The 12,170-nt window shown below is 40.3% G+C and overlaps 1 protein-coding gene across 8 annotated transcripts in view; it reads left to right on the top strand.

Moving 5' to 3' along the window:
- Khc-73 (Kinesin heavy chain 73) overlaps positions 1 to 12,170 on the top strand; it is an 886,736-nt gene that overhangs the window by 579,603 nt on the left and 294,963 nt on the right. For all 8 annotated transcript variants that reach the window (XM_070083276.1, XM_070083279.1, XM_070083274.1 and 5 more), the window contains one exon: positions 6,402 to 6,492. In XM_070083276.1, coding sequence (XP_069939377.1) covers positions 6,402 to 6,492 — 91 coding nt within the window. The remainder of the gene's footprint in view (positions 1 to 6,401; positions 6,493 to 12,170) is intronic.

The following is a 12,170-nucleotide window of genomic DNA, read 5'->3' as shown; positions in this document are numbered from 1 at the left end:
AGAGTGCATGGGCATGTCATTTATCGCCTGTTCGAAGTCATTTGGCGTCAGGATAACATCGGATAGGCTTGTGTTAGTCAAATTTTGTGGCTCTCTCATAAAAAATTCATTTTGGTCTTCGACTCTCAGTCTGGTTAGCGGCTTGCTAAAAACTGAGTCATATTGGGACTTGAGTAGCTCACTCATTTCCTTGCTGTCATCTGTGTAGGACCCATCTTGTTTAAGTAGGGGCCCAATACTGGACGTTGTTCTCGATTTTGATTTGGCATAGGAGAAGAAATACTTTGGGTTTCTTTCGATTTCATTTATGGCTTTTAGTTCTTCCCGCGATTCCTGACTCCTAAAGGATTCTTTTAGCTTAAGTTCGATGCTTGCTATTTCTCTGACCAGTGTCTCCCTGCGCATTTCAGATATATTGACCTCTTTTAGCCGCTCTGTTATTCTTTTCCGTCGCCTGTAAAGGGAGCGCCTGTCTCTTTCTATTTTACATCTACTCCTCCTTTTTCTTAGAGGAATAAGCCTTGTGCATACATCGAGTGCCACCGAGTTAATCTGTTCTAGGCATAAGTTTGGGTCTGTGTTGCTTAGTATATCTTCCCAGCTTATATCGGTTAGGACTTGGTTTACTTGGTCCCACTTTATGTTTTTGTTATTGAAGTTGAATTTGGTGAATGCTCCCTCATGACTAGTCTCATTTTGTCGGTCTGGGGCTCCATGCATACATGTCTGAACCTCAATTATGTTGTGATCTGAGTATATTGTTTTTGATATGGTGACATTTCTTATCAGATCATCATTGTTAGTGAAGATGAGGTCTAGTGTATTCTCCAGTCTTGTAGGCTCTATTATTTGCTGGTTTAAATTGAATTTTGTGCAGAGATTTAAAAGCTCGTGTGAGTGTGAGTTTTCATCAGAGCTGCCTCCTGGTGTTATTTCTGCAACAATATTATTTGCTATATTCCTCCATTTTAGGTGCCTTAAGTTGAAATCCCCCAGGAGCAAGATGTTGGGTGCAGGAGCTGGAAGATTTTCCAGACAGTGGTCAATTTTTAACAGCTGTTCCTGGAATTGCTGGGATGTTGCATCCGGAGGCTTGTAGACTACCACAATGACTAGGTTTTGGTTCTCGACCTTTACTGCTAAAACTTCCACTACGTCATTTGAGGCATTAAGCAGTTCTGTGCAAACAAGTGACTCTGCAATGTACAGGCCAACCCCCCCCTTTTGCCTGTTCACTCTGTCACATCTGTATAGGTTGTAACCTGGGATCCATACTTCGTTGTCCAAGTGATCCTTTATGTGGGTCTCAGTGAAAGCCGCGAACATTGCCTTTGCCTCTGCAAGCAGTCCACGGATGAAAGGTATTTTGTTGTTTGTAGCTGGCTTTAGACCCTGTATATTTGCAAAGAAGAATGTTATCGGACTGGTGGTATTGTTGGTACTGGGGGGGGATTTTTTTTCCGGCATTAGTATCTGTATCTGTTGGTTTGGAGTGGAGGCCATCGACTGTGGTTCCACTCCAGGAATGACTGGATTTGGTGTACGATTTCTGCCATTTCCTGCCAGTTTTTTTTCCTTCCTGGCACTAAAAAACCTCTCCCTCTTGAGTGGCTGTGGCTACCCAGGTTTTCCCCTGGCCTGGATGTTTTGTATCTTTTTGTCCCCTTTAGATGGTATGCCTGGCAATTTAAGTTATAGCACAGTCTTTCCTGTACTGAAGAGGTACACATTTCAGGGTGAAAAAGCTTACAGGAAGGGAGTTTGCATTTTCCTGTTTTCATATGGGCATGGCATTTTCTAGGGTGGTCATAGTTGCATGTCCCATCTGTTTTTCCAGATTTCCCATGCCAGCAGATACCAAGTGCATAGTATGTGCACAGTCTTGGTTTCCGCTTGCCTTGGGTTTCTGTGACTGTATTCCCTGTTGGTGCATGTTTCCCTGTCTTACTTCTATCCTCCCTAGCACCAACAATGGAGCTCCCACCAGTTGTTTTTGGTAATTTATCCTCACTATTGCTATTGGAGTCCTCTTGTTTGCTATTTCCTGCGGTATTTCTAGTTTGCAATATTGGTTTTATCTTATCTTTGACTACACTTGTTTCCCTACTATGGCTCCTGTCCCCTATGAGGTCATTTATATGTATTCCTTCCTGCGTATAATTCCCGACTCCCTGGACAATATCTCCAGCTTCACCATTTCTGTCTCCCAGGACAGTATCTCCAGCTTCACCATTTCTGTCTCCCAGGACAGCACCTCCAGCTTCACCATTACTGTCTCCCAGGACAGTATCTCCAGCTTCACCATTTCTGTCTCCCAGGACAGCACCTCCAGCTTCACCATTTCTGTCTCCCAGGACAGTATCTCCAGCTTCACCATTTCTGTCTCCCAGGACAGCACCTCCAGCTTCACCATTACTGTCTCCCAGGACAGCACCTCCAGCTTCACCATTACTGTCTCCCAGGACAGCACCTCCAGCTTCACCATTACTGTCTCCCAGGACAGCACCTCCAGCTTCACCATTACTGTCTCCCAGGACAGCACTATCAGCCCCACATTTACTGACTACCAGGACATCACCTCCAGCCTTACAGTTTATGACTACATGGCCAGTATCAAGGGCAGTACCATTCAGCCCAGACATTTTATGTTCCCATCTGTTGTAGAAAGCTTCCAGGTTTTCTATGAAAGCAGCTTTGATGTTGTCCTCTTTTAATACCCTTGTGATTTTAGTCCACAGTTTTTCCTCATTTGAGCATACCCAAAAACACTTCTCTGTTTTAATACTGCTTGTAGCTAGTTCTGGGATATCTGCACAAGGGGCGTGACACCAATTTCCACAAAAATGACAATTTATCCATGTGGAAGCCCGTTTGTTTGACTGACCACAGACTACACAGGGCTTCATAATGATTTGAATGGTTGATTTACTGCAATTCTACTAGCAACCTCTTGAAAATTCTATTAATAACCTTAAATGAAGCTCTAGCTATTTGTATTTCTGTTTCTAACTCTTTTTGTATATTGGACAGCTTACCGTCACGTTCCTGATTTTTAATGTTTGTGTTTATAGGGCGCCTACAACCCCATCCGTTTACAGTCTGCTTTATTGTCCAACGAAACTGTTTGAAACCAGTCCCGGGTTCGGACCAGTCAAGGGTTCGGACCAGGCAAGGGTTCGGGCCAGACGATCTGCTCTGATCAGTGGGTCACTTATTTTAAAACATACTGGTCGGTGATTTGAGCTAACACATGAAGGATCTACTGGAAATTATCTACCCGAGTAATATGTGATTTGACTGATACAAAAGTATAACTTGCGTGTTGAAGAGCCGGTGATATCTGGCAGCTCCTACAATGACGAACGGTCACCTCCTTGTTTATCAATCGCTGTATCTGGCTTTTCTCTTTTTTTTTTTTTTTTTTTTTTTTATTTTTTCCGTCTCCACCACAATAAATGCTATATTATCACTATAGTTGACTGGTGCAAATTTTGGAGGAAGGACGCTTTTTCTGTAGTAATAATTGCTTCTCGTTGTGTATATTTCGACTGCTGGTAACTACAGGTTATATGAAATTCACAGTAACGTCTCGTATTTCAAGAAAAAGAAACTAATGAAAGTCACTCCACTCCACTAAGTACCATTATAATACTGGTTAGTTGCTACTACAACACTGTATTCTGCTAATCACTGGTATCACTAGATTATATGCGAGTACACTGGCAAGCCAGGAAGATTATTAAAAAACAGCTGACCTGTGGTAAGTTCTGGCGACTTCTGGCACCTGCCTCTATAGGCTTATCACTTCATTTACAAATTCACCTGTTTTCAAATGACACTTTAGCCTTTATCATCAATATACTAGGGAGCCACTGTAGTATACACTATACACTATGTACAAGACTCTGGAAAAGTCTTCTAAGAACTGGTCATGGGTGGGAGGGTGGTAACTAGTTCCTACTAAGATGGTTTTGGTCTTGGGAAGCAGCACTTCAAACCATAGAATCTCCAGTTTATTGTTATTTAAATCAGGTCTTGGGTTGTAAGCCAAGTCATTTCTAATGTAGGCACGTACCCCACCACCTTTTCTGTTCCTATCTAAGCATTTTATATTGTAACCTTCTATTCTGACCTCGTCGTCAGTCACCGTATCATCCAACCATGATTCAGAGATGGATATAACTGCCGCCCTAGCTCTGTTAGCTAGAATCCTAATCTCTGCCAATTTTGGAAAAAGTGATCTTGCGTTGACATGAATAAAGTGAAGGCCTGTTTTCATAAAACAATTATAATCATCAATATATGGCAATGGGTCATTTGTATTAAAATTACGTAAATCAACGTCATCATTGCTAAAGGGTAACTGTGACAAAGTGCATTTGTTACACACAAAATGAATTCTGGCACCATTACTATAATTGTACGTACATCCATTATGCACCCACCCCTTACATATTTTACATAAGGTGTCTTTTCTGTTTTTCTTTCGTTTTTTAGTGCAGTGTATGCACCTGTTTGGTGGTGTTTGAGATAATAAGAATGGCTGTATTGTCTCACATTGGCCTATGTATGCATTACATATGGAATTAAGGTTATCATTCCTAGCTACTAGACCGTCATTATCACCTTCACTTATCTGCCTGTTTTGCCTCTGCACAATAGTTTGAGGTCCTGGATTAATTTGGATATCACCACTTAAGAGCGCTACAATAAGAGCTGTATGCCACTGTGTTTGGGTATGCGGTGTTGCCATACCTTGCGGCGATAGTGACATTTGTGTTTCTGGTAGGATGGCAACTGCTGGGCTTTTACTGTCCGGGGTGCTATTACCCCATTCGCCTTTTCCAGCCCCCATGACTGATTTCCTTCTTCACGGAATTGCAGGAGAAAGATAAATATAATTATGGCAGCCTGTACTCCCCTAATGCCTACCATTTTCACTCTTCACTCTTTTAATCATACACAACAATATAGTGGTGGTGGTGGCGGCGGCAGTGGCCACTACCACTAGTCATACTACTAGTCACACTGAAACACCACTAGTCACACTGAAACAATGTATGTAATTTATAAATAAGAAATATTGTATAAAAACATAATAGAGAATGTTAAGAAATAAAGTGGTTATTGTGGAGAATGTAAAGAAATAAAGAGGTTATTGAGATGCTGGCAGAGGTTTAGGGTGGTGGAAGATACGCAGGGGAGCATATGTTGTCAGTGGCCCTATATACCTCCAACAACATTGGAAGAGTTTTGTGTTGTCCTTTTTCTATCACTTAATCGCTTAACTTACTTGCTACACTGTTAATGCTACACTTTATTGCTGGCTGGTGCAATTGCCTTTATCTACTCCTGCTGCTTTAGTATCATACATATGATAGAATCACTGAATCACTGAAAAGGCATATTCTCCCCTCTCTCTCAGCCCTTTACAAAAGGGTTGGCACTAGGAACTTTCTTTGGGCCCATGGTGGCTTATTTTGCAGTTGCACTCAATCAATAACCACAAAAAAGAATGGATTTCAGCGAAATGTTTGGATGAATGTGCGGAAGCTTCCTCACACACCCAGAGACACAGCCAGACTGACTCACGAACGTGGCAGAGCAGCGGGTGGATGCATCCAATACGGCTGATCTCTGAAATAATGGCCGATAATTGGGATAGAATTTTGGCCAAAAAAGTGGGGAAAGTGGAATGAAATGCAAAGTTTTGTGGAGAAATATCACACTAACAAAGCTGTTGCAAGCCATGTCAGCATCATGTTCAGTGACAATGCTGTTTCCCAATTTAGGCAAATCTTAAAGAGACACCAGAAACAGGCCTTTCTGGACAGATTTTTTTGTGTGACAGGGGTCCAGTGACTCTCAAGCTGGTCCTAGTGTCAGAAAAAGACAAAGAAGGGAAGTAACCCCAGATAGGGCTTTGATACCTGAAGTCCTTATGGAGGGGGATTCCCCTTCCAGATAATAACCTCTCCTCCCTCTCCCCTCCTTGCCACCTTCCATATGCCAACAAGAGTCTTCAATAATGGTAAAAGTGATGTTAAATGTTCATTTCTCCATTTTATTAGTCATTTATATTTATTTCTCATTTTTTCTGCATGTAAAACTACAGTTATTCTCTATAAAATGTATTTTTGTTAATATTTTTGGGTGTCTGGAATGGATTAATTGGATTTACATTATTTCTTATGGGAAATTTTACTTCAGTTTTCGTACAAATCGGTTTTCGGCCGACCTTCCGGAGCAGATTAAAAGTGAAAACCGGGGTTATACTGTACTTTCTTTTCACTTACCAACAGTATTGTTTTACTGTATAAATAGGGGTAATCATCATATGGGCTTTTGCTCTTTAAGTATAATATCTTTACACTTCTCTTACATCACAAATTTTCTCGCAGGCAAGTGAGGAGTTAGAGGAACGTGAATCTCTTGCTCAGATGGCTGCCAATGTTGATGATTCTCATGCTGATGATGGGGAAACATACATAGGTAAGTAAGCCTCTTGTTAATATATACTGCACCTCATCGTAAGTCATGACCCACTCTTATTCTACAAATAATTTTTGCTTAACACTATAGATTTTTTCAATACTCTGGCTGCTTCCCACTGAGGGTATTACAGTACATTTTCCCAGATTTCTGGTATATAGTTGGAGATGTGTTCCTTGGAAAATGTTATCAAATAATTGTGGAATAACTATACGTGAACCAAGGTGCAGATACAAAGACTGAAGAAATTGGTGAAAATAATGTATATAATAATAAAATGTTATATGGAGTTACTAAAAGTATTATTCACAGGGCTGAGGAGAGGTTGTTGAGTTGGTTCATACAGGTTCATTTTGCATATGTTTGTGAAGCTATTACCACAATACAGACTTTTGAGAATACACCAGCTAACCCCTTTACAATGAACTTTTGTACTTCTTCCATTCTTTCCTCTTCTTCCTCTTCCTACAATAAATACTACTCACCTCTCACCTTACATTAAGACTACAAATATTTTAAGGTAAGTAATGAGTGAATTGTATGTGTGTTTTACTTTTATATTGTTTTAAATGCCTAAGTCTATTTTTAGTATACAGTGGAACCCTGAGTTTCGGCCACCCTGAGTATCGGCAGCTTCGAGTTTTGACCGCTTTTTCTGGCTAAATTTTGTAGAGTTTTGGCTGTTGCCCCATGTTTCGGCTGGCATACCAGACCTGTCCACCTGCCAGCACCTGCGTGCCTCCCCGCACAGGTGTCGTGAACCAGTCTAGCTTTGTGTATCCTTGAGTGAACATTACCCTGCGCACTCATCTGAACATTTCACAATAAATTCATTGTGTTTAGTGCTTGTTTAAAGATTGTGACTATGAAATAAGCCACCATGGGCCCAAAAAAGCTTCATAGTGGCAGCCCTTTGGTAAAGAAAGCGAGAAACACCATAGAAGTGAAGGAGATAGTACAAAAATATGAGGATGTACGGCAAAAACAAATCAACAATTACAGTGGACCCCCGAGTTTCGGCAGCCTCAACTTTCGCGAAATTCGACCTTCGGCGAGTTTTTTTTTTTTTGGAAAAATTTGGCCTCGAGTTTCGTGAAAAAACTCATGTTTCGGCGACCATCCGGTACCCATCCGCCCGTCACCACGCACACAAAGCCAGTCTCCCACGCCATTCACGCTCAGTGTGCCATTGTTTACCAACACGTGACCATCACCCCGCGGGTTCATACAATACATTTCATAATAATCCATTGTTTTTTGTGCTTGCAACTGCTAAATAAGTCATCATGGACTCAAGGAAAGCTAGTGCAAGCCCTTTGGTAAATAAAGTGAGTGACGGGGATGTGGAAGAGTTGGTGGAGGACCACAGGGAAGAGCTAACCACTGACGAACTGCAAGAGCTTCAACTGGAACAACATCAGACCACAGCCGAGGAACTTGCTTCAGAGGAGAAGGAAGAGGGAGTGGATGAGGTGCCTTCTTCAGTGATTAAGGACATGTGTGGAATGTGGAATGAGCTGCAAAGTTTTGTTGAAAAGTATCTCCCTGACCAAGCTGAAACAAACTGTATCTGCAACATGTACAATGACAGTGTTGTGTCCCACTTCAGGGAAATCTTAAAGAAACACCAGAAAAAGACCTCTCTGGATAGATATTTTGTGCGCCAGGGGTCCAGTGACTCTCAAGTTGTTCCCAGTGGTCTGAGTAGTATACAGTTGTGCCACCTCCTTGTTGAGCTGGTCTACAGTTGTGTACAGCTGTGTAACCAGTAATGGCATAGACATCTGTAGTATCAGGCTTTAGCCAGTTTTCAGTGAGAGTAATGATGGGGATACTGGCATGCAGGGAATTTAGTAATGTTATGAGGTCATCGTAATGTTTGCTTAAAGATCTGATATTGTAGTTAAAGACAGTTATGTTGTTGTTGGCTCTGAGAAGTGCCTTTGATTGTTCTGCTGTGTAGAAATTACAGTTACTGTTTCATTCATTTAAGTCATTCAATAAGAGGTTGGTATCAGGATCAATGCTTGTAATCATAAGATTTATAGTGAATCTATAGTTAGAATTAAGTATAAGACAAAGTAAATATTCTAAAGCTATAAAATAGCACCTGAATTATTTTAACAAATGTAAATATATGAACTAAGGTAGTTCTTTAAAGTTAAAATAAAGGAGACAATATAAAAGGGACTAATATAAGTTGTGATGAACAAATAAAGTGGTAATCAAATAAATGAGCTTGGGAATATAATGGCAAAATAGTGAACTTATTACACTTTAGCACCTGAGAATAGCACCTTGATTATTTTAACAATTGTGAATATATGCACTAAGGTAGTTATATAAAGCTAAAATAAAGGAGAAAATATATAAGAGACTAAATTAAGTAATGGTAAACAAAGTTCAATGGACAGATAGTCACTATGATATGATGTTGATTTGGGAGTATGATCTGATTTGTAATGTATAATAAGTTGAGCAATTAATTGCACTATAAAAAGTAAAAAAAATATGAGGTAGTTGGTACTAGCTAGCAAAACATAGTTTTGGGACTCACACAATAATGTAATTGGAATATACACTAATTGCACACATAGTATAAAAGGGACTAAAAAAAGTAGTGGTAAACAGAATTAAATGGACAGGTAGCAACCATGAATAACATTAATTTGGAGTAAGATTTTACTTGCAACACAAAATTATGAGCAATTAATAGCAATTAAAAAGTAAAAAGTATTTGAGGTAGCTGGTATTAGCTAGTAAAAGAAAAAATAATAATGCACAATAATGTAATAGTAATGTACACTATATGCACCACACGTATATATGTGTTAAGGACATTATCTAATCTGTTACAGAAATTTCAGCTTTTCTAAGGAAGGTAGAGAAATCATGTTCATTTGAGATGGTGTATTGTTGTCCTGTTGAAGTTTTTCTAGCTAGTGTTTTCCTATCTCAAGTGAAACACTGATGTATTTTGTTTTCCTGTTTAAGTTTTCTCAACCTGAACAGAAGGTTTTGACATTTTCTTGTTAGACACTTGTTGATGAACACTCCATTTTTCATTGTAATTGCTGATTTAATTAAATCCTTTCTTTTATCATATGAATGAAGTCTGATCATAATACTGTGTTTTCTACCTTGTTTTCCTAGCAAACGTGTTTCTTTGATTTCATTGTTTTGGACGATAACTTTTACATGGTCCTGTATTATCCTGATAGCAGTTTCTTTGCACTGTTCTTGGGTTATGTCACTAGGAATGTGAGGGCTGTTTATTATAATTGCATCAGACAACTTATCTTGTTCAGTTTTGTCGTCTTGGAAATCAAGGTGTCTGTGTCAACACTTCCCGATGAAATCTTCTCTTCAAGGTTTTTGATCTTGTTCTCGATGTTGGTTATCTTGGATTCTCGTCGTGCAAGTGTTGCTTTAACCCGTAAATGGTCCAAACGTATATATACGTTTTTACCGCTAGTTCCCCAAATGTATATATACGTTTTATGTGTCATACATTTTACATTGCCACGATAAGCCTGAGTCACCTAGACATGAGAGAATGGGTGTGAGTACTCACTGTGTGCCATATTAAAATAATTGGGGATGCCTGGGTACCATATGCTCTTTTTACCTATTAAAAAACAGCAATTTTTTTTTTTCTCAAAAAAGTTGGGGCAGTATGGTAGTGAACGTATATATATGTTTGGACCGTTTACGGGTTAATATCTTTAATTTTGCTTTCTAGAGCGATGATGTAGTCCCTGATATTGTCAGGAATAATCATACCTGAGTTATCATGGGTGAATCCTTTGAAGGGAGTGGAGTTGGAGGGGGAGTCAGCCATGTTTGTTGTTGTTGTTCCCTGGGTGGTGGTGGTGAGGGGGGGTTGATGATACACCGGCTTACTGCTGGGTAGACAAGTTGAGTTCTAGGGTCCTTGGTGTTACTCTTTTCTTACTGCTGTTGTTTCTTCTGCGATATCCTTTCATAATATCACTAAAGTAGATACTGTGTAGCTATGGCAGAGAAGGCTTGATTTCCCTGAGCTTGGGTTAAGTGATTGTCTGGCAGCGGGGCAGTGTTTGGGTTAGCAGGACTGTCTTCCTTAGATCTTCTATTTTATCAAGATTTGGGTTATATTCTTAGTATTCTTGGGATAATGAGAACCTTCAAAACTAGGGATTGCAAGCCCATGATGACACTCTTCAGGTCGCTTGTTCTATCTAGGCTGGAATATTGCTGCACACTAACAGCACCTTTCAAGGCAGGTAAAATTGCTGACCTAGAAAATGTACAGAGAACCTTCACAGCACGCATAACGGAGATAAAACAACTCAATTACTGGGGGCGCTTGAAGTTCCTGAGCCTGTACTCCCTGGAACACATGCGGGAGAGATACATGATTATATACACCTTGAAAATCCTAGGGGGACTAGTACTGAACTTGCACACGAAAATCACTCACAACGAAAGCAAGACTCGGCAGACGATGCAACATCCCCCCAATGAAAAGCAGGGGTGTCACTAGCATGTTAAGAGACAATACAATAAATGTCAGGGGCCCGAGACTGTTCAACTGCCTCCTAGCATACATAAGGGGGATTACCAATAGACCCCTGACTGTCTTCAAGCAGGCACTGGACAAGCACCTAAAGTCAGTACCTGACCAGCCGGGCTGTGGCTCTTACATTGGATTGCGTGCAGCCAGCAGTAACAGCCTGGTGGATCAGGCTCTGATCCACCAGGAGGCCTGGTCACAGACCGGGCCGTGGGGGCATTGACCCCCGGAACTCTCTCCAGGTAAACTCCAGGGTTTATATTGTACTGTAGTACTTGTTTTACATTATGATAGGATTGCTGGTGTCTTTTCTCTGTCTTTTAAACATGCAAGGTTGCAGGTATGTCTTGCTACTTCTACTTATACGTAGGTCACACTACACATGCATGTACAAGCATATATATACTAACCCCTCTGAGTTTTCTTCTATTTTTTCCTAGTTCTTGTTCTTGTTTTATTTCTGCTTATCTCCATGGGTAATTGGAACAGAATTCTTCCTCCATAAGCTATGCATGTCGTAGGAGGTGACTAGATGCTGGGAGCAATAGGCACGTAACTCCTTCTCATGTATAAATTACTAAAAAGAACAAAAAGAACAACTTTATAAAATAGGGATGTTTGAATGTGCATGGATGTAGCGCAGATGATAAAAAAGTGAATGCAAAGGTTATGAATGAAAGGAAGTTGGATGTCCTAGCCCTAAGTGAAACAAAGCTGAAGGGGCATTTTGATGGGGAGAAATAAATGGGATTAAGTCAGGAGTATCTGAGAGAGTTAGAGCTAAAAAAGGGGTAGCAATAATGTTAAAGGATCAGTTATGGAGAGAGAAGAGTGAATATAAATGTATAAATTCAAGGATAATGTGGGTTAAAATAAGGATCGAATGTGAAAAGTGGGTCATAATAAGTAGTGTGTATGCACCTGGAGAAGAGAGGAGCGTAGAGAGAGAGAGAGATTTTGGGAGATGTTAAGTGAGTGTGTAGGACCTTTTGAGCCAAGTGAAAGAGTAATTGTGGTAGGGTACCTAAATGCTAAAGTAGAAGCATTTAGAGAGGGTGTGGTAGGTAAGTTTGAGGTACCAGGTGTAAACGATAATGGGAAGCATTTGATTGAAATTTGCATA

This window comes from Cherax quadricarinatus, chromosome 9, assembly GCF_038502225.1.
Source record: "Cherax quadricarinatus isolate ZL_2023a chromosome 9, ASM3850222v1, whole genome shotgun sequence".
Taxonomy (NCBI): domain Eukaryota; kingdom Metazoa; phylum Arthropoda; class Malacostraca; order Decapoda; family Parastacidae; genus Cherax; species Cherax quadricarinatus.
Note: the sequence above shows the minus strand (reverse complement) of the source record. Positions and strands in the feature narration are given on the sequence as shown.